The following is a 24094-nucleotide window of genomic DNA, read 5'->3' as shown; positions in this document are numbered from 1 at the left end:
GCAGGGACAAAAGATATATATATATATATATTTGAAAACGCGTGTTACTTTTATCCCTTCCTTTTACATCCTCACTGTCCCTCTCCGAACTCGCCATAATACACGCACTTGTCAGATCTTGAGCCATGTCCTTCATGCATCTTCATTCATCTATTCCCGCATTTTTACCCTTGTTACCTCTTCATATCCGCCAAACGGGTCGAGTAATACAGGTGACACCATAACAATTTTTTAAGAATTTACAAAATACTTCATCACATAGCCCAAAAATTTTTATATTTATATGAGCACCATATTAAATATTATATTTTGAATAGCATGGAACAATATACAATAAATCCACATTAGATTATAAAGAAATACTTACGAATAAATTAGAAGGGACCAAAAAATGTTTGCATCATTTTTATGTAGTTAATTTTTTCAATTTGTTCGGATGGTTTTCTTTTAGTAACTTTCAGTGAAGCATCACAGTTTATCAAACATTAACAAAGCTGAAACATATGAATTTCGCTCATTTATACAACAAGTATGACGCCATTCACTTTTCATAAAAACATTTTATTGCGGTACTGCTTATGGTTGAATCATTTTAAAATATGCAACGGAAGACGAAACAATAACAGTATTTATGTTTTGACTGTCTGCTACTTTCATATGCGCACGAAGCGCATATACATGATAATATTAGTCATAGATATCCATGTATTGAATATATTGAATGCCGACAATTGCACAATTACATACGCGGTTATTCCAATCCTGTGGGATTTGTTTCCTTTGAGATGAATGCGTGGTTTAGTAAAATACCTTCTCATATATATACAAGTAGTCACCAAGAAGCCAGATCGAAAATAATCTGAGTCTCCGGCACTACCTGATCAACACGGCATGGTTTAGGTTATTTTCAAACTGTTCAGGAGTCAGGACTCGGACCAGATATATCTAACAACCAATGTCAGTCAAATAGGTCAACGTATTTACAACAAGGATTGCGCCCTAGGCCTGCAATAAAACTATTAACACAATCAGTCCATTATAAAAATAAAAATATTTCAACTGCGAGAAAATTAGGCCGGCGAAATTTTGAAGAAAAAAAACGAAATTTCTACCAGGACAAATAGGAGCCACATTCGATAAATTAGGGGCGGCCTCCACGTGAAAATTCCATTTAATTTCGTGAAAAATATTGAAAGCACGAATGAATTTTGCGAGGTAACGAAATCACCGCACATATACAGACACAAGCCTCGGGCAAAAAAACGTCCAAATTAATTGGACTATAGAGCTTTTCGCAAGGGATACATAATTCAGTCGAATTGTGATGTGAACTGTGAGCCCACAACGACGTAAGATTGGCAAATGACAGGAAGTAATACCAAGCCTTAGTAATGCACTATACGGCGAAACCAAGTCATACCGAAAGGTCGAATGGTGCTGGTATTCTCAGTCGCATGAGACAAAGTTTAGGCAAAGCCTGGAAGAGAACTAGGAGCGAACCCTCAATGTCGACGAATGCACCAAATGTTAGGGTAAGTCTTTTCATAATGGATTCAAACCGAGTTTTAATGATTGAGTTTTCATTACTGGTAAATTCAACTAAATTTATTAGATTTAATATAATTTAGAAATGTTTAAGTTTAGCTTAAAGTGCTGGAGGGGAATCACGATTTCTTTTGCTGTGTAAATAAATTTTCTCTGTATACATTGCTCAGATACTTTGATTTTTTATATTACATATATATTACATACATATTCGCATGTGTATTCATCAATTTCACCCAGACTACTGACATCTTCTTATATCCAATGTTACTTTCATGATTTTCTCCTGGGAAATAAGTAAATAACGTTACAAGCCTTGTTTGTTTGTTACCTTGTTTTAACAAGAATTACTTTGAACATACTGGCAATATCTCGGTTTGCAACATATTGAATTCAACCAACATACCACGTAACAACTAAGGAATTCATCTTCAGCTAGTGTTTACAAATACAATTAGGGTTTCGAGACGACGTAACCTGAATAGTGATTACCATGTAAATGACTTTTAAATTTTCTTCTTTTTCAAAGTGTTCGTGTTGTATTGAGCAATACTTGATTTATCGATGAGTTGTGAACTTAGTCTGTTGTTCTTATTCAACCATACAATAAAGCGAAGTTCATATATCATGTTCAGTATACTGATACATTTTGAATTCTGGTTCATGGGGGTTGCGTGCTAGGTTGGGCGGAAATATAATTGGGATTTGTTGACAGTTGAGAAAGATTTCTGGTTTTGAAACATGTGTCAGATTTTACTATCTCCCATATGTGGTCGATTAGTTTCGGCTATACTGAAAAATATTTTTTTCAAATTTCGATTCCCGCTGTGGTTTTGTGTTATAGATAAGAAAGGAAACGAGAAGCAATATGGTCAACTCGATTTCTGTAGCGGTATCCCATTCACGTCTTGATTTGACGGCATTTGTTATGATAATATTTCTACAAATTCGACATAGCTTCTATTGTGAAAGCGTAGGCTGAGTATAAACAGTATAAAGACATGTTATGATAATCAACGTGATGTATATAAAACAGTACAACTACGATTCAACATGAATAATAAGACTATTCAATTTAATTCCAGAGTCTTGCTGCAATAATAATCTATTCACAAATAGCCGTGCTTGGGGAGATTGGTAAAACTGTTTGAAAATAATTTATTTATGAAAAGATCTGTTGGTAACGGTGGAAACAGATGAATATATCACAAGGTTGTTTAAGTGCGATTTTTGTCGATATTCTTTAAAATATCAATTACAATTATATTTATCAATACTGAATGAATAGATATGAACGGGTAATATGCCAGTACGGCAAAGATACAGTGAATTAGTAATGTTTGTATGTGTTCTGTGTACCAGACTGCAGTTATGAGGGATATATATATTCTTGATATGAGGCAAAGAGGATATTTTCAGTTGGTTGAATGTTGATATACTTTGCGCCAAGCTTTATTTCTGTCTATTGTTAAAACCAACGTTGATATCTTTCTTCTGCATTGCGCTGTATTGGCAAGCAACAAGATATATTGCATTAGAATGCTTGTATTTATTTCAATTATGTGGTGCAGTCTTATTTTACAGTTGGCTGGTTCTGTAATCATTTTAGGAATTCGAACGCTTTTCGAAAAATACATTATTGTTTAGTTTCGTTTTCATTGCATTGATAACAAGATATGAAACTCTCGAGTAATTAATATATCCGATCTTACACGGTAGTTTATATACTGTTACTTAGCGCATATGTGTGAAAAACTCTAAACTCGTGTATACAACCCACATCGAAATATAATATTTATTCGTCAACGTTAGTTGTATTTGCGGTCGTGTTCTCATTTTATTGGACCTTAAGATTCTGTCATTTCAAGACACCACGTGTTTAAAATTTTGCTCATTTGTATGCTTATATGCTGTATGCTTATTTGTATGACCCGATTTATATCACGATGGTAAGGCAGTCAACATAAGGATGGTACAACAGATATCTGTAAGCTGGGAAGCAGCCTAGTTGCGAGTCACGTATAATGCGTTAACAACAGAGTTGACGCGCGTACAAAATGCAACCATTGCAGGGTTGAATTATACATTGATGCTATTGACATTCGGAAGATGTGAATTATTTAGCTATTGCATGCAGTTGAAAATGCAAATATGACAGTACACGGGATATTTATTTTTATGTCTAACCAAGATGAAAGTTTATATTCAGTTAATTGAGCCATATCGTTTCCAATGTGTATACCGATCAGTAATCGCACGTTTACTTTTCTTTCAGCCCTCGGTATCTAAAAGAATGGGTGACAACGGATGGTTGTCCTATTTTACTCAACGATCGTTGAGATCATCAAATACCTCCATACGGTCAGGATACCAGCATTCGCAGTCACTTGACCGACCACGTAAAATACGAAGAACTGTTATCACTGAAAAGATTAACAAAAACGAATTCGATTGTCCATCTACTGAAAAAGAATATTGTTCACAGGCTCGCCAAGCTTTTAGCAGGAGATCTATTTCGATGCCGAATCCCGACGATATGGTTTCTAAACGTGATCTAAGGAGATCTGTATCATCAAAAGAGCTTAGTGGAACACTTGGGTGAGTATCATAAAATTACAAGAATGGAAATCTGAATTAATAATCAATTGAATGAATCGGCGAGAGCCATTACACATGATAATCTTTATTATTTACGAGTGTCTCATACGTTCGCTACGAACGAAGATCTAGATAAGCCGCCATTACCTATATCATTATTCCCTATGTGGTATAATTGAGAATACGACCTGGCATTGGGAATGTAAAACTTAAACCTCTATTCGTGCACGACGAGGATTTAAAGCCAATAAAATAATCTTTAACGATCGTTTTACAGTTTTTTCGTAAATACTGAAAACTTCCAAATTTTTCTATAGACAAAATGGAATAAACTCCAACAGGGATTTTCGAACACAGGAAGAAAGAATAGTTGAGCAAACAAAAGACTTCTGTCGTGATATAATCGTTCAAAAATTGAAAAGAAACAATTTAATACACAGGTAAATCGTGATTTTAAACGCAAATTTTCAGTGTTCTGGGATGATACCTAACTAATTTGCGGTATGCTTGAAACCTATAATAACACGGTTAATTGTAACATTTCAGAGTCAAAATTGCTAGGCCGGCATGTCCTGATCAATGGTTACTGCGAGATATTCATGCAATGTGTAATGAATTAGAAAGAAGAAATCATGGCCTATGCAAAAATTTATCAAAGCAGGTAAATAAAAACTAGTTAGCCCAGAGTTGTACATCGGGCTTAATTAAATTAATTGTGAAAAATATTTGTCAACAAACATATTTGGTTTAGTTTGTTGAAAGCCCTTTGAACAACTATGTGTCAGAATAGACGACCATATATTTATGACATAAAAAGACGCGATCTCAACTTTCGTACCAAACGCAACAAAACCCATGTGTTCGTGTGAGTAAAGAATCGAATGCAATAACGACATTTTTGTAGCGAATATCGACAGAGGGGTGACTAAACCTATATAGTAAAGTATGTCCTATTAAAATGTAACAAATCATGTAATCTTCTTTACATCAATGGCTTCAATTTAAGACAAGAGTGGATTTTAGAACCTCTGGGGATGCGTTTTTCTGGATATGTTGGATATTGATTTTTTATAATTATCTTTGTAAATTAGAAATCTTCTGCATTATTTTCTGGTAAATAAATTGGTAGAATGTGATATGTTGACTAGCCTATAAGTTTAACAATAATGATAAGAATACTTTATTACTGGTGTTGCATCATGCTCAACGTATACGTATATATATATATAGATTGACGAATAAGCTGGTTTGTGCCGTAACGCCGTTTGCGATAGAAACAGGTATTTTCTACTTTGCATAATTTATATTTTGCAATCGTATTTTCATTGTCATGAGGTTTTGCGGTATTTGCATCACAGATGCTTTTCATTTTGTGCCCTGAAAATAAACCCGCATCCCAAAGGACAGCAACTCAGAGTTTTTCTCTTGTTATTAGTTGCATTTTCAGACATGCACTGAATGTGGACAGCGCATCTATTGAATTTAACAATCATAACACAGATTCGCAATAGAACATAGATATATACAAATCTGATCATCGGAAAATGATTGATTAAAGCGTACGGCCAATTTTCGGTAGCGTATTTTCAATTGGCTTCTATCGAAAGTTGCACAAGAAAGCAATAATCGCTTTTATACTACAACGATCTGAAGATAGTTTCCTATTCTGAGCTATTCAACACACGAAACAGGATATGCCTTACCTTGTTACCAAAACGGATATGGCACAGAATGTCACACCCCTATTATCAACTCTATTAATAATGCAGGCGCTTCAGTGTGCCTCGAAAACTATTACATTGTCTCTCTTCAAGATTCATCTTGCCTTAATCTGACATGTCGTTACTCGTTAATATCTGAATTATATTTTCAGCTCGGAATTACTCTACGTTCAGAAGAAGTTTTGCGGAAAGTATTTTTTGAAATTTCTCTTGAAATAATATCAACATATATTAGTGCTAAACAGGTAATTGATAAATACTTGTAAATTCTGTTAAAATGCCCAAAAACGGAAAGTTTTAATAACAAAAAGTTTGACATGGAAACATGTACCAGAAAAAATGCCTTCTTTGTGAATATCAACACAATGGATCGTTTTGCTTTAAGTTGGTATTGTTGATAGAAAAAACGCGTTGCTCCTCACATGATGGCCTAATCGATTTCATGTTTTCATTTTTTAAGATAGAAGAATCCGCATACAAAGCTAATACTTTTTCTTGGTCACCTAATCCCGGTGAATACACTGTTTTCAAAATACACGGGAAGGCGGGCAAACCTTCATATGACATTCATTAAAGAATTTTTAGTATTTGGCCGGAATGTTCCCACATTGCATTAGCCATCGTGTCCATACATTTGTGCATTGCGATCTTGATTTCAAAAGCAACAAGAGAGCAGTGCTCAAATATATGAACACGAAAGCCAGAACCAAATATTTGACCCACAATTTTCCCCCCCAAATCATATCCTAGACGAAGCTGAACCTGTGGCAAGGACCATCGTAACTTACTAGTACCGGTAACCCGACTGCCCAGCGTTCCCAGATCCTGTGACAATGATGATTCAAGCGTCTTATGCCAACGTCAATTGAATTGCTAGATGATTCGACTCACAACTGTAGTATTAATTAAGTACTTCACCTTTTACTGTAACTTACCATACCGGTCAAAAAGCGTAAGACTGCCGCCACGCTTGGTGGATTAAAAACCGTGTTCATCAGATCCAATAGGATTCATAGAAAATTTAGGAATAAATAAAAGTAATAGCCTTCTAGCAAAAAAAATACAATCTTGAACTATAATAAAAATTTCAAAGCAATTGGTCTAGTAGTTGATGAAAAAAATATCGATTTTTTGGCGGAGTAACAACGAGAAGAAAAATTCTAACAACAGCAGCAACCTGCAACATAATAGCAAAACGATCCATAGGTACATTTCGTGTCCAATAATATATTTGTCAATTGTCAGACACCGACAAAAACGCCATCGAAAAACAATTCCAGAGGATTAAATTCGAGGACAGACTCAGAAGAAAATCAAAGGGAGAAAGAACAAGAAGTAACCTGGGGAAGAATAATGGGAATTCTTGTTATATCTGGAGGTAAAATGGAAACAAAGAAAGTAATTACTTACAGAAGCTCACAATTTAGATTGCAATTATTGCACATTGTTATTATTTCAAGAATTTTTTTCCCATACTGCATAATGATACAGGCTCTAACCCTGACTTGTACGATATTTGGGGCTTCGGAAAACTATTGCTTAGTCGCAGGGGTCGGAAACCTTTTGTCGCTCGCGGGCCAAAGTTAAAGGTTGCGAGTCATTAGCGGGCCGCACATATTTTTAGAAAGTTGAAAACCGAACGAATGATACGTTTTATAATAAAAAATCAAGCGAGATACATCTCTCGAATAGAATATAGATTTATTTCCTCATGGCATTGCATCTCAAAATATTCCATTTAAATATTCGGCGGCATTGAACCCTTTGCACTTACTCTTTGAACTCTGAATCCCCAGAAGGATGCTACTCTCTCACCCTGACCTCCCACGGCGTCGCATCGATTTGACGCGTTAAAAATTTGTAATATCCCTAATTTTAAATCAAAATAACTTCTAAACCATTAGATATCAGATGGTCTGTAATATATCATATAAAAGCTTATCTAGTCTTTTATTTTTAACTGGCATTATTTTTCACGAGATGTTTTGATGAGATGTGTAAGCCTATTTGTAGCCCCATCTACTATTTTTTTGTATTTTGGTAATATTTAATACATTTATTAGAAATGTATCATCAATATAAGTACAATTTTGGAAAGTATACAAAATTACCTTTCGGAGAATATACGTATGACTTTCTTAACATACGCATAACTCATTTTATTGCAGAATTTGTACTATCGATTCAAATGGTTTGCAAACAAAATTTATCAACTATTTGACGCCAAGTTTGCGTAAGGACGCAAAGGGCGACGACGACATTGTCGTGATAACGTTCATGCGACGTATCGTGCGTAACTCTTTGCGTGAGGTATATTGCGCAATTGCACATCTGGTCGTTCACAGCTTGAGTGCAGATTGTGGCTTCATTGCATTAGTATCATATCCTCGGCCGCAGATAAAACCCTTTCAGACGAATTTTGATCGAACATAGTAAAATTGCTAGAATAAAAGGCAATTTTATATACGTTTACTATTTGAATATGGGACGAAAATGAATGGCCAAAACGAAATATTTGATCCTCATGAATTTATGAGGTTCCGCTCACCTGGTCAGTGTTTTACATTTTGCAGCCTCATTAGATTTTCGAAATTACTGCATATACGCTACATTTCTGATATCGCTTTATTTACAATGGATTTTAAACGAAAGCTTTGTCCAGATGAAATATTGGATAGTATTCATCTATCGGAAGAAGAAAATATGGCACAATAAAACTCAGCAATGGCGCTAAACAATGCATCCATCGATATGTTCCATCATTCTATTTTTAAAAATCCTTATTTTGGCTATTCGTATTTTTCATATCTTTATGCAATTAAAACGGCAATAACACTGCGTATTGTGTGTTTTAGTCGAACCGATGTAATGCGTGAATTTCCCCGTGTATCGTTTACAAGTCGTAAGTCGCTTCACGAGTACGAACTTAAGTAAATGACGTTACGAGCATGCGAGGAAAAGTGTTTCTCGTATGAAACGTAAACGTGCTACGTGCCAACGTAATTGATTAACGTCGCTGCGTAACGGCGTAAATGTGTTGGGTCGTTATTTACGTCACCTTGACGTCGCCTCGATCTTGCGACAAACAAAATCACGAATAAAAATGCTTCTGAAATTTGAATGGTGCAACATAAGTTCAATCTAATGGTATCACTGGAAAGCTATCTTCAAATTCTACAAATTTTGTCGATAATGTACTAGGTTTAATCGAAAACAAATTTAAGTTTTGTCAATTAGATTTGAGCAAATTTCAGAAGTTTTTTATGCTTTTTAATTTTGCCAATTTTCATAAGATGATCACAATATTTTATCTCAATTTTAAAATTATACTTAGTCCTTAGATTATCTTTCACACGATGTAAAACTTGTCTAAATATAATAAATGGTTCGCGAGATATGAGGTTTCAAAGTTGCATACCTCTTACGGGATGCGAAAGCCGCTAAACCGGCTTTCAGCGTCAGAAGACTTTCTCGGGAAAGCCGGTTTAGCGGCTTTCAGGGTTCAAAGAGTTAACTTTTCTGCGTTATGTTGCAATTCGTCTAATTATAATTAAATTTATATTCTCATTTAGCGAGTAATTGTGAATTCGATACTTGTTAGATTATAATATAATTTAGTCCACACCTGACTCACAATACATGCTGTTACGTAAAAAATATAATCGTCAAAACAGCTGTTTTGTTACTATAATTCAGTAAGGGGTCGCGGGCCCGATTATATTACTCCGCGGGCCGTAGCTTGCCGACCCCTGGCTTAGTGAAATACTTACCAGGGCACGGATGTAATTTCAACTTCAATTGAATTGCAATTTGAAGCATTTCAATGATCAGAATAACAAATTTCTGTGCAGGTCGCGGAAGTTACCACTGTACTATGATCAGTAATTTAACTTCCTCATTGCTCGAGTCTAGTGTTTATTGTATTGAACAAAATTTCATTTATTTTTTATTAAAGCATTTTCAATTGACTGCATCAAGCAAGGGCATTCAGAATTGGTCGATGAACTTATTGAAATATGTGGAGATTTTTTTCAAAGTGAGGGATTAGTGGACTGGATCATGGCTCATGGTGGTTGGGAAAAACTATCGGAAAAGAGCTCTTGCGGGACTAAAGACAAATACGATACTGCGAATGCATGGAACATATTTCTTGTGTCAGCGTGTGTTGTTGCTTCCCTCGCTTTTGGTGTAGGGTTCAGTAACTTAACGGCCGCTGGAGGCTGATGAAAAGAAACAAATATAATCTGGAAAAGGTACTGTTTGAGATTGCGGAAAATACGCACTTTTCCGAAATCAGCAAAATGTGTGCCAAAACGAAAGGCCCCAGCGAGTACAAGGAAAAGTAATAACCCTCTGGCGAATACTTCAATAATTCCACTGCTGAAAATTTATGGCAATTTGTGAGGTATTTTTGTTGTCTCAAATACAATATATACATATATATAAATACAGTATTCTGAAAAAATGCACGAAAGTCAAATTAGCGTGCAAAATATGATATTTATTTTGAGGATTGTCAGTATTATGATAATTCCGAGTTCAAGTAATTGGTAACGTATCATGCAATCTTGACTTCATAGTATTTCTGTTGGAATGTACATCTATTTTACCACTGTTATAATAAAATTCAGATAACAAATACAAAGCTTTGCTCCCTGCTATATTTACGTACGGATGGCATCTAAAATGTATATATGAAGAATATGTATAACTTGGACAGACCCTAGGTTTGTTTAATGACTGAAAGACTATTTATAGGGGTTTATTCATGTTTGCCTAGTTCGACATTACCACACGATTTCAAGGTGCAGATGATATTTTCATATTTATCCCGGGGGTGAGCCGACTTTAATAATCATTTTGGCAAACCACGGCCTCTCGCCCGGTCACTAATCGGGTATGGGATTAGTTAGTTTGATAGATATTTAATATTTCGTCAACCCGAAAAATGAACATTGCAGCAACAAGAGATGCTCATATATATACATGAACACGAAATTCAAAACAACATACCAGAGTCCATTTGTTCCCAGATGCATGGACTTGATGGTGGATGAAGCCGTAACCGACCAGCGGTTACGCGAACCACCCTATGACAGCGAGTAGCTCAGCAATATCTCGCACATAATTATCCACGACGGGATACGAACCTGCGGATCCACGCAAGGAAATCAAGGGTGTGGTGGCAAGTTTATGTTCCTAACGCTTAGCGCGATGCACCACACCGCAGAGTTGATATGAAATCTTTGAATATCACCGAAGACAAGTTACAACAGCTCGACGACGGATTCATAGGTCTGTCCATGGAAGGAAGTCCTATGGGAAACATCCAAAGGGATGAGCCAGGCACAAATTGTTATGGGACAGAAAAATATGTCTCATGGACAAGCCGGCGGATTCATGAAAAGTACAGGGTACGGATCATCTCCCGAGCACCGATTTCCTCATTTACTTCTGTAACAATGATCAATAAGCAATGAGTCAATAACGGACGAAACAATTACAATAAGTGCGCCGCTCGAACACTTCTTTTGCGAAGACAGCTAACACGGGTGTAAACATGGCATCGTTTTCGCGGTTTTGCGTTTTATTTGTCAGTTTTCAGTTGTATTTCTACAAATTAGTTGTAAATCAGATCGATTGTCAATATGTCTTCATTGGTCTTCCGAAGAGTTTTAATTTAGTTACAATATTCAAAAATAAATCCCGCAAAAAAACAGTTTGTATACGCCAACTCTATAAAACACTTTCAAAATATTAGTCCAAAATTTTACAATAGTGAAGTAAATTGAGCATATTTCTGGAGTCAAGTCGGGTCGGGGAAACATCCATTGCTTATTTATTTTACTGCGCACGTTACGTCTACAGATCAAGTATATACTTGGGCTTAACTGACTTTCGAAAGCCTAACTTATAGCGAATATGTAAAACAACTCAATTTGAAGAAGAATACACCTCGTTTGGTACTATACGTATTATAACAACTGTTCTGCTTCGGGAATTAATAATGATGGATGTGCATTTTACTATTACCCCCAATAGGCATATCTAAAATGCAATTATCCCATGATTGGTTTACAGTATTTTCGTAACGATGCATAATAATTTTATTGGGAATCGCGATACGACAGGTGTTCGCCAGTGAGCACTGCATTATAATGATGAGTAATTGTGTATTACATAACATTAAGCAGCAGAGAAAGCCGGTGAAAAAGAACGATTTATCATCAGAGAAAAATTTGTCCCTACATTTGAACCCACGTAATTTTTAAATCCATACATTTGCACCCGTATATCCGCGGGTTCAATCTATATATGAGGGTGCTAAAATCCATGGGTTAGGGTTAGTATGGGTTCAAATATCCGTAAAAAATATTCATAGGTGCAATAGTATGCAGGTGCAATTGTCGTGGGTTCAAATTACGGGTTCAAATGTACGCGTGTTCAAATGTAATGGGACCGAGAAAAATATACAAGTACATATAGCAAAAATATATCACCAACCATGTTCTGATATTTTTCGTATTATTCCAATTTTAGTAAATTTAATTGGATTTAGCTAAGCGTTCAACAATGTTCTTCGATAATTTAGCAGAATAACAGTCTGTGCGGGGTTAGCGAAGTTGAATTAAATTGTCCTAACGAATTACCCTTCTTGGTGTTACATTTGAAAATCATATTCTACAATGCCGGACCAACGAGGATTTGCGTTTAGTATATATCCGGCCTATTTTTTCAAGAAGGTTTGTTCAAAGCCAAGTTGCGATCTCTAAACTGTATGCGGAAACTTCACTCGAGTCGCATGCGATCATTAACGTACAAACGAAAGGATATTATTGTATGATTCCGAGATTTTTTGAAGATCCCACATTGGAGATCAATGGGCCATATCGCTCCGGTTATGCCGGGCTTTCAGTACTTCCACCAGGCTTAAGAAACGTTATGAGAAAATTATATGACGTTCGAAAAACCCTTTTTTGTCGCGAAACCTGATGATACTAGACGATGTTTTAATTTGAAATCGTCGAACAGGTCATATTGCTTACATCGACACAGTACTTGGTGTTCGTATGAGGGAGTTGGTAAAAAATCCGAGCGCAATAAGAGATATTTAATTATCCAAAAAAATTTCCGCGCATCTGTCCACGGACGTAATGCTTGTTTTCTCCTGTAATTCTAATGGCGATAAAAAAAAATAATGACGGATAGAAATTCATTTGCATAATGAAGGAATTATAAATGTTGCTCATTTACGTTTTTACTACATCGCTTCGGAATATATAAATACAAAGAATCCAAGCTGTATCAACTTTTTATTGAAACAACGGGGGAAAACATGGCTGACCGCATGTTTAGCAAATCATCCAGGTGAGAATGATTTAAGGCGCTTTTGCATCGATATTGTTATAAGTTTGGATTTCTTAAGCTAGCACAAAAAACGATTGGGGCCAAGATTTGGTTCGCAAATGTCTGATCAGGTCTCAGGGTATTGACATCCAGGTCATACATGCAAAGTAAGGCCGTTTATATCATTCTGTTCACGACAAACCATGCGACCAGTAGCAGATTGGTATATTTAACTATGACTTAGTATAGTTGCACTTGTATGAGCGTAATACATCAGTTGATTTGTTAATTACAAGCTTCGATCAAAGCTCTGCTGATGTAATCACCATTTGGAAATCAGTTCAAATTGAGATGAGATTCTGTACTAGTGCGGTTTGCAATGTATATATACAAAAATGGATGTTTTCTAAAAATAATAATTTGTTGCAGGCAATTATCCTTACCAAGCTTTGTCTCGTCGCCGTCGATTCGACCGCTACACAAAGTCCGGTTGATTGTACTAGGATCGTTGGGTGTGGGGAAAACCCAGTTGGTGTCTCGACTTCTTGGGAGGGCCTTCAAGTCGAATCATAACCCAACTGTAAACGATTTTCACGTAGTAACTCATGACATTGAAAATAAAATCTATAAATTAGACATCTTAGACACATCCGGGATATTCCCTTATCCACCGGCGATGGAGACTTGCACTCTAATGACAGGTGAGTGAAATGGAAGACTTCAAAAAGCATGACTTCCTTGTATTTATGTTCAAAGTACCCCTTGGCCTAGAATTCATTATACCAAGGGGCTGTATGACCTTTTCCAATTTTAACCTTTCTCAACATATAACTATTGGCTATTGCGTTTATCATTATTCAATAAGACTCGCTAATTATGTGATAACTGCATATCAGCTCTTTTTTATTCAGTAGTAAATCGCAAAAATGTCCTGAAAACAAAGAATATCACAACTCACAAGGATACAAAACATGCTTCATTACTGACACATGCACTTGCATACGGAGGTCGGGGTGTAAAGTGTAACAAACGCAAATTTAATGTCTTGCTCGCTGCTTTATTCCGTAGTAAACTATATTATTACATCACAGGCTTAACCCAGTCTCGGAAGTTGATAATTCCGCTCGTGATTCGCGAACTAAAGTAAAGAAATTATTACAGGTGATCTCTTTTTGGTTGTTTACTCCGTATTGGATCGTGGAAGCTGGGAACGAGCAAAACATTTGATAATACTATCGAGCAAGTCAAGTGCAATGCTGAAAGGATTAAAGTTTCTATTGAACGGAATTTTAAAGTAAGTTTTCATAAAGTTTCATCTGGTTCAAGAATATTTGTGGTCCACGTCACGTATGCATCCAGTGGTACGGGAATTACAAAACGAAGGATATAAACTTTTCTCCATTGATAATTTTGCTATGCATCTATGGTAAATAAAGTAACGAATTAGATTTATTGTTCAGAATTGTTATTCCGCAATTATGGATTAGGTTGTTATGACAAATCGTGACACATTTTGGCTATTAGTCATTTAGGCTATAGACATTTAAACGCATTCAATAAAAAACGACTTTTTAAATACGCCACCCACCTGTGCCTAAACGTATCGAAAACGTATGCATGTTAGCGGCGCACTCGACGACAATATCATTCTCGGAGATTGGACGAGAGACTGAGCTAGTTCACATGATCGAGTATTATCATCTGATCTCCCGCTTGTAAAAATAGAAAATATGAAACTATTTCACAAAGTTCCAATCTAAACAATAACTCACGTCATTTTATAGTTTAGATACAACTGTACATCATTTTTTTATCGCCAACCATCACCCTCGGTATATTATAAAATACTCTTATGTTTTGTAGAATAGCGTTAGACGAAAACCGGACTTGACGATGGAATCAACAAAGGAACCTATTGCATCCATTCTAGTGGTCGGCAACAAACATGATAATTCAGAGTGCAATGTGCTTGGCAGAGAGGTAGACGTATGGCTGATGAAACGGCAGTTCAAGCTGCCATGTGTCGTTAGTCACATTGAAGCATCAGCTAAAACTTATTACAACGTGGAAGCAATGTATGATCAACTTCTCCTTATGGCAAATTTGCCGCTCGAACTGAATTTCGTGACCACACATTCACGAAATTTTCATTCCCGTCGTCGTTCAAATTCATTAGTAGTTACTCCGTGTTGTAGCAAGGATCGCCCTGTTCGAAATTCGTTACTTTTGCACGGGAGAAACGGTGAATCTTCTACACGAAACCGACAATCAGATTTAAATCCTACCCAAACTGCACAAATCCGACTCATTCAACGACCACCGGACCTTGAAGACGAAATATTCTTGGCATTCATAAAAGCATGCTCCATAACAGAGATGTTAAAAAAGCATAAATCACGAAGAACGCGAAAGTTATCGTTTAGAACCGTTTCAAAGTTGCTGACGTCTAAATGGTCAAAGGGTAGATTAAGCATATGACTCTCTTCAACCTATATACGATCATCCGATCAATGATTTGTTTGTGTTATTTGATATAGACCACGATGGTCTGGTGTAATAAACGAATTGTATTGAATTAACTATATATTCCAAGCTACCGACAGGGCCCCAGATAATAATGTGTTTAATTCAACAGAAATCTTGTCACAATATACAATTCGTAAGTTGCAGTTTTGTACGATACGTGATCGAGCAAAGTTTTTGTTTTTTTCGTTGACAGAAAGATCATAAATTCAGAAGTATGCTCTACAGCAGGGGTCGGGAACCCATGGCTCGCGAGCCATATATGGCTCTTTTGGTGACGGCATATGGCTCCCAGAAAAATATATTATTCCAAGATTAAGCTTACTATTGTTACTAGAATTCAAACTATTTTATGGCCAAATTTGGCAAAAAATTCCCAATACGTTTGACAACGCGGGCCCAGCGCATGTCTATGTTATGTAAGAGAATTACCAAGCAGGCATTGTGACAAAACATGGGGATTCTGGAACATATATTGTGACATCACAAAGCGATGGTGTTTTAAAATACTACGGAGATGCCTAAACGAAAAAGGGTGATGAGTATCGTAGATTTTAACTTGGGCTGCATGTGAGCAACCGTTCAAAGCCCGCAGCGACAACATGCAGCATCAGAAGTCACGTTAAATGTATATTCACATTGTATGTGTTGATTTTTGAGTAAAAATTTCAGGCCTGATTAAGTGAAGAAATGCTATATGGCTCGCACGGTAATGCAATTGAAAATATGTATATTTTAGGGCTCTCTTGACCAAAAAGGTTACCGACCCCTGCTCTACAGTCTATATACCAAATTATTGCTTTTATTTCTTTCAACCTGACTTAATATGATATTTTTCTTCTTTATATTTGTTGCACAATACAAGGTAAAGAATGTTTATATAGAGAGTGTATTGTAAAAAGTGCTAATGATAACTGAACCTAATTAAATATGAGTAATTTTGTATGCTATTTTGCCTGTGATATATGTAAGTATATATACTAAAAAATGTCGATGGAAGGGGTTAAATGAGATTGTTGCCACCAAATTAGAAGTCAGAATCAGAATAATAGTGATGAATCTTTCAGCAAAAATAAGTGATTTTGAGTGATAAACACTGATATGTGAAAGTTTAACCGAAAGAGATTTTAAAAACAACATATGACGGGTCAATCGGTTGCAACGACAAAGAATTTGATAGCATCTGGTCGAAAAGGAAATTGAATTCAACAAAAACCATTTAAAAAAAGTACTCAATTTCTACATCGCGTTCAGTCAGCAATATTAGCACAATCTAATATGTAGTTATGATACTGTCCCACACGAGCCATATCGCTCACATTTTACTGAAAAAAAAAAAAAAATAGAAATGAAGCACGCGATGTTCCTTCCCGAAGCTATAGTTCTAGTTTTCAAAAAATCTTCTGTTACTCTCCTGTAGTTAGCCCACCACTAAAAGTGAGATTGAATTGAGTTGTCAGCTCACCCTTCTGTGTTTATTTTATTAGCCAATTGTTAGTAAGATAAACAGAAAAAGGTTTCGCAATAACCTTGAAACAGAATCAGTGAAAACAGAGAAGCACCCATTAGTGCAATGCTTTTCGATACCTCGAAATATATTAAAAGAACAATCACAACAAGGGGTAAAATACTCTTTTGAATACTCTTTATAATTGAAATCAGTGTGAATAAACAATTATGCAGCAAGTTCGGCAGATGAACTAACATATATTTACAGAGATCTTGAAAACCAATTAGACACATATCAAGTGGTAGCGTTGGGACTGCCCGAAAAGTTACTTTGTGGATCATATTGATTAAAGATCGAAAAACGTGGAAATCTTAATTGTATATAGATATTTTAGTTATATATTTTGGGCAGAGATCGAAGCGGCGCATATATTTGCCAATGATCTTGACAAAAGTTATCGATTCAGAATGCAAGAAATAACTACAGAAGTCGTAAAATTTTATTAGGATATGGAAAATGTAAATAAAGCATCTCGTATTTTGGTGAAAAACTTTACAAAAAAACGACAAATAATGAGATAAGCAAGTTGAGAAACGACCACAAACAAGATAGGTGGAACATCAATACTATTTTCAACGTAACACAATATTTCAAAACATTTCAGTTTTACTTTTATCATATTTTATATATAATATATATACAGTCAGGTGCGTGGTTACGGCATTTCAGTTCGACGATTCAAAAAAAATTTTCAGCGATTTGTTTAATAGTTTTTTAGCTGTAAATTGTATTTCCATCAAATTACATTTTTAAGCATTTGAATGATCAGAATTTTGCGCAAGTCGCATAAGTTGGTACTGTAGTGTTATTAGTCATTTGACCTCCACATCGCTCTAGTGTTTATTGAATTGAACAAAATTATATTTATTTTTATCGAAGCATATTCAACTGACTGCATCAAACAAAGGCATTTAGAATTGGTCGACGAACTTATTGAAATATGTGGAGATTTTTTCAAAGTGAAGGATTGGTGGACTGGGCGGAAAAGAAATCTTGCGGGACTGAAGACAAATACGATACTGCGAATGCCTAAAACATATTTCTTGTGCCAGCATGTGTTGTTGCCTCCCTCGCTTAGTAAGGTAGTTTTTGTTGTCTCAAATACAATATCAACAGTCTTCTGAAACGATCCGCAAAAGTCCAATTAGCTTGCCAGAAATGATAATCATTTTAGGATTGTCAGCATTATACTAATTCCGAATTCAAGTAATCGGTAACGTATCGTCCGATTTTAGGATTGTCAGCATTATACTAATTCCGAATTCAAGTAATCGGTAACGTATCGTCCGATATTGACTTCATCTATACATATGATGTCTTCTGGGGAGGCTTACATTTAGTCAGAGTAACCGATTCTTGCACTCACAGACTTGGTATTTTTGTTGGAATGTACATCTATTTTACCACTGTTATTAACATGAAATTTAGTTAACAAATACTAAGTATATTCCCTTGCTTTATTTGCGCACGAATAACATCCAAAATGAAGTAAACATATAAAATTTTGTGGATGAACACAGCACAATACTGGCAAGCACAATTAGATTTTGACACAATCTGAATATAACTTACAGGAAATTTGTCATATTCGCACGAAATGTTCAATTGTTCATTGCGAACCTATAGGTTCAGATCTCGAACTATAGCGCATGTATCTTTCATGATGATATAGAGCAGGGTGATCCAAGGTTGTCGGCTTCGCGGGCCACAAAATTATTTTTGCATTGTTCGCGGACCACAATAGTGCCAAGAATAGGTATACAGTGCAATACAAAACAAACACTTTTATTGTTGAAACACATAGTTATCAGACATAGCCATCCCAGGCTAATAGAATCCGCATTCGATTTTTAGTTTTCTATGATGCCTATATTGTTAGCATATATTTCCGTCCAAAAAGATAGAAAGCCAGATAATAATTTAGACTGCCAAGCACACCATTCAACTTCGCTAGTTGCCTCAGCTAGCCATAACACTAGTCAACTCAGTGACATTATTGATGTAACAATATGTCAAAAGATTTTTCTGATTAACCTCATTACGAAACAACACGAAATGCGATTTTTTGATTACTCTCCGAATGTGACGCGGGTCACAGATAATGAAGCGGCGGGCCACATGTGGCCCGCGGGCCTGGGTTTGGACCACCCTGAGATAGAGAATCGACTTATTTTGTTGCAGTTACTGTTAGAGATTTCATTCCCTCTTTTGTAAGTTCATGTGTCATACTTGCTTTTTTTCGTGTAAGATTAACTTCTCCCAGCAATTGTCTCCGCAGGTTATCATCAAAAACATCAGTCAAAATTCTGTCTTCAATCAACTCATCTTTGAGATCACCAAATTCACAACACTTGGTTTTATTTTTCGAGTGTATTTAAATGATTGGATAGATTCACCTGGCATCTGTGCTCTCATGTTAATTTGATGTCTTGTTAGTCTTATGTTTGACTTGGGTAGGCATATTTCAGTAAATTTTCTCTTCAGGCATTCTGAATCATCACGAGACTCAGCATAGGACGAATTTATCTCTGGAAATACCATTGTTTGTTTATTTTACTGAGCACATTTCGTCGTCCTCTACACATCAAGTATTATACTTGGCTTAGACTTAGATGACTGTAGGAAACCTTACTTCGAGCGAATATGTAAAAAAACAACCCAACAAAATTTCAAGGAGAATACAATTATTTTGTTATCATCATTATTTTGTTATCACCCCCAATAAACTAATCTATAATCTATTATGCCCATTGATTGGTATTTGGATTACACTATTTTCGCAACCATGCTCAATAATTTTATCGGGAATCGCGATACGACAGGTGTTCGTGAGTTAGCACTGCATTATAATGATGAATAATTAGCAGAAAAAATAAGGTGAAAAAAAAACGATTTATCAACAGAGCAAAATATATAAATATATACATATATTAGAACAAATTATATCACCAACCATGTTACGGTTATTTCCGTACTATTTAAATTAGTAAATTAAATTGTCTTAAAAAATTACCCTTCTTGGTGTTACATTTGAAAATCATATTCTACAATGCCGGACCAATGAGGATTTGCGTTAAATAATTTTCCGGCCTATATTTTCCAAAAAGTTCCGATCCTTCAACAATATGCGGAAACGCCCACTGCAGTTGTCGATCACTAACGTACAAACGAAGGGATATTATCAATACTTGATATTTCCGAGCTCTATCAACGATCACCCATTGGAGATCAATGGATCCTATCGCCCCGCGATCATATTTCAGGCCTGCAGTACTTTGACAAACTTCTAATTAACACATTTTTATATACATACCCAAGCTTAAGTAACTTTATGATGAAAATTGTATGATGTTGAAATTTATTTTCGCCGATGATTCCGAAAACTTGATGATACTAGACGATGTTTTAATTTGAAATCGTTGAACAATGCATATTGCTTACATCGACACAGTACTTGCCGTTCGTATGAGGGAGTTGGTAAAGAATCCGAGCGGCGTAATAATTACACAAAATGAAATTCCGCGCATCTGTCTACAGACGTAATGCTTGTTTTCTCCTGTAATTCTACCGACGTTAAAAAAATAATGACGGATAGAAATTCAGTTGCATAATGAAGGAATTATAAATGCTGCTCATTTATCTTGTTCTATTTCACCGCTTCGGAATATATAAATTCAAACAATCTACAGTCTACACAATAGCATTTTTTGTTGAAACGAACAGAGACGAAACAACGGGGGAAAAACATGGCTGAACGCAGGTTTATCGCACCATCCAGGTAAGTATGATTTTAATGGACTTTTGCATCGAAATTTCTAATAGTTTTGATCCTTTCATCGTGCATAAGAGAAAGATTGTGGGACATGCTGCAGGATTTGGTTCGCATATGACTCACGTCTCAAGGGACAGAAATTGGTACCTGCAAAATTCTGATCAGATCTCGGGGTAATGGGTACTTTTGATATTCAGGTCATACAAATTTAGTACGTTAATATCATTCTGTCCACGACAACCCATGCTATCATTGGCAGATTGGTATATTTAACTGTGACTTAGTATAGTTGCACTTCTACGAGCGTAATACATTATAAATCAGTTTAAATTAAGATGAGATTTCGTATCAGTGAAGTTTGGAATGTATATATATATAAAAATAACGCTTTTCTGAAAATATTAATTCGTTGCAGGCGATTATCATTACCATGTTTAGTCTGGTCGCCGTCGATTCGACCCCTACACAAAATTCGGTTGATTGTACTAGGATCGTTGGGTGTGGGGAAAACCCAGTTGGTGTCTCGACTTCTTGGGAGGGCCTTCAAAGCGAATCATTACCCTACTGTAAACGATTTTCACGTAGTAACTCATAACATTGAAAATGAAATCTACAAATTAGACATCTTAGACACATCCGGAATATCCCCCTATCCACCGGCGATGGAGACTTGCACTCTAATGACAGGTGAGTGAATTGGACGACTTTGATTATCATGACTTACTTGCATGCATATTCATTCGATTACGATTTGAAGATATAGCGCGTCGAACGAGCTCAAAGTATATCTTGGTCTAGAACTTATTATACCAAGGAGCTGCATGACCGTTTCTAATTTTAACCTTTCTCAACGTAAAACTATTGCGTTTACCATTGTTCAATAAGACTGGTTAATTATGCGATAACGGCATATCAGCGCTTTTTAATCTAGTGATGACTTGCGAAAATGTTTTGAAAACAAAGAATATCATAAGGATACAAAACATGATTTATTACTGAAACATTCACTTGCATACGGGATGTAATCAACGCAAACTTAATGTTGGGCTCGCTGCTTTGGTTCGTAGTAAACTATATTATTACATCACAGGCTTAATCCAGTCTCGGAAGTTGATATTTCTCCCGTGATCCGAGAACTAAAATACAGAAATTTTTATAGGTGATCTCTTTTTGGTCGTTTACTCCGTATCGGATCCTGGAAGCTGGGAACGAGCAAAACATTTGATTGATACTATCGAAAAAATCAAATGCAATGCTGAAAATATTAAAGTTTCTTTTGAACGGAATTTTAAAGTAAGTTTTCATAAATTTTATCTGGTTCAAGAATAATTTTGGTCCGTGTCACGTAGGCATTCAGTGGTACGAGAATTACAAAACGAAGGATATAAACTTTTCTCCCCTGCCAATTTTGCTATACATCTATGATGAGCAAAGTAATGAATCAGATTTATTTTCCAGAATTGGTATGCCACATTTATAGATGAGGTCGTTATGACATTTCATGACACATTTTCTCTATTAGTCATTAGGAAATTTCAGGCTATAGACATTTAAAAGCATTTAATTAAAAAATATATAAAAATACGCCACCCACCTTGTGTAGTTTGCCTAAACGTATCGAAAACGTATGCATGTTAGCGGCACACTCGACGACCATATCATTCTCGAAGATTGGGCGAGAGACTGAGCTAGAGCACATGGTCGAGTCTTATCATCTGATCTCCCTCTTGTAAAAATAGAAAAAAAAATTAAAACTATTTCACAAAGTTCCAATCTACACAATAACTCACGTCATTTTATAGTTTAGATACAACTGTACATAATTTTTTTCATCGCCAACCATCACACTCGGTATGTGATAGAATACTTTTATGTTTTGCAGAATAGCGTTAGACAAAAACCGGACTTGACGATGGAATCAGCAAAGGAACCTATTGCTTCCATTCTAGTGGTCGGCAATAAACATGATAATTCAGAGTGCAATGTGCTTGGCAGAGAGGTAGACGTATGGCTGATGAAACGGCAGTTCAAGCTGCCATGTGTCGTTAGTCACATTGAAGCATCAGCTAAAACTTATTACAACGTGGAAGCAATGTACGATCAACTTCTCCTTATGGCAAATTTGCCGCTCCAACTGAATTTCGTGACCACACATTCAAGAAATTTTCGTTCTCGTCGTCGGTCAAATTCATTATCAGTTTCTCCGTTTTGTAGCAGGGATCGCGCTGTTCGAAATTCGTTACTTCTGCACGAGAGAAACGGTAAATCTTCTACACGAAACCGACAAACAGATTTAAACCATACCCAAACACAAATCCGACTCATTCAACGACCACCGGACCTTGAAGACGAAATAATCCTAGCATTCATAAAAGCGTGCTCCATAACAGAGATGTTAAAAAAGCAAAAATCACCAAAAACGCCAAAGTTATCACTTAGAACCGTTTCAAAGTTGCTGGTGTCTAAGTGGTCATGAGTAGACTAAGCATATGACTCGCTTAACGATCATTCAACTATATATCCCATACTACCGACATGCCTCAGTTATTAATGTGTTTAATTCAACAGAATTCTTGTCACAATATACAATTCGTAATTTGCAGTTTTGTAAGATACGTGATCGAGCAAAGTTTTTGATTTTTTCGTTGACAGAAAAATCATAAATATAGAAGTATGCTCTATACCAGGGTATTGATGTTTTTTCTTTCAAATTTAACTAGATGTGATATTTTTCTGTTTTATATTTGTTGCACATTACAAGGTAAAGTATGCTTATTTTAGAGAGTGCATCGTAAAAAGTGCTAATAATAATTGAAATCTAATTAGAGAATGGGTAAATTATTATGCTATTTTGCCTGTCATTTCTCTGAAAATGATGATGGAAGGGGTTTGATGAGATCGTTGTCACCTAATTAAAGGGACAGGATCAGAATATAGTGATAAATCTTTCAGCGCAAATACCGTATTTCCCGGCGAATATGACGACGAGACCCGTTTTTAAGCCTGAAAAAATGGGTTTTTGCATATAACCGGCCTATAAGTCGGGGTAGTAAAATCGCATCAACATCGGAATCTTAA

At 35.9% G+C, this 24094-nt stretch overlaps 3 protein-coding genes across 3 annotated transcripts; all 3 read left to right on the top strand.

The window, feature by feature from the left end:
• The first annotated feature begins 852 nt into the window (after window positions 1-852).
• On the top strand, window positions 853-10509 carry LOC120328555 (uncharacterized). Its single transcript, XM_039395074.2, has 7 exons — window positions 853-1532; window positions 3821-4143; window positions 4461-4583; window positions 4690-4804; window positions 6017-6109; window positions 7110-7242; window positions 9820-10509. The coding sequence occupies exons 1-7, from the start codon at window positions 1392-1394 to the stop codon at window positions 10086-10088; spliced, it is 1197 nt and encodes a 398-aa protein (XP_039251008.2). The 5' UTR covers window positions 853-1391; the 3' UTR covers window positions 10089-10509.
• A 2515-nt stretch (window positions 10510-13024) lies between these two features.
• LOC120328741 (dexamethasone-induced Ras-related protein 1-like) lies at window positions 13025-16475 on the top strand. The gene is made up of 4 exons (XM_039395270.2): window positions 13025-13232; window positions 13641-13912; window positions 14373-14505; window positions 15075-16475. Exons 1-4 carry the CDS (start codon window positions 13201-13203, stop codon window positions 15100-15102), a joined length of 465 nt encoding a protein of 154 aa, XP_039251204.2. The 5' UTR covers window positions 13025-13200; the 3' UTR covers window positions 15103-16475.
• A 4119-nt stretch (window positions 16476-20594) lies between these two features.
• On the top strand, window positions 20595-23854 carry LOC120328742 (GTP-binding protein Rhes-like). The gene is made up of 4 exons (XM_039395271.2): window positions 20595-21022; window positions 21432-21703; window positions 22176-22309; window positions 22899-23854. The coding sequence occupies exons 1-4, from the start codon at window positions 20991-20993 to the stop codon at window positions 23490-23492; spliced, it is 1032 nt and encodes a 343-aa protein (XP_039251205.2). The 5' UTR covers window positions 20595-20990; the 3' UTR covers window positions 23493-23854.
• Window positions 23855-24094: the final 240 nt, after the last annotated feature.

The sequence above is a fragment of the Styela clava genome, chromosome 7 (assembly GCF_964204865.1).
Source record: "Styela clava chromosome 7, kaStyClav1.hap1.2, whole genome shotgun sequence".
In the NCBI taxonomy this organism is placed as follows: domain Eukaryota; kingdom Metazoa; phylum Chordata; class Ascidiacea; order Stolidobranchia; family Styelidae; genus Styela; species Styela clava.
Note: the sequence above shows the minus strand (reverse complement) of the source record. Positions and strands in the feature narration are given on the sequence as shown.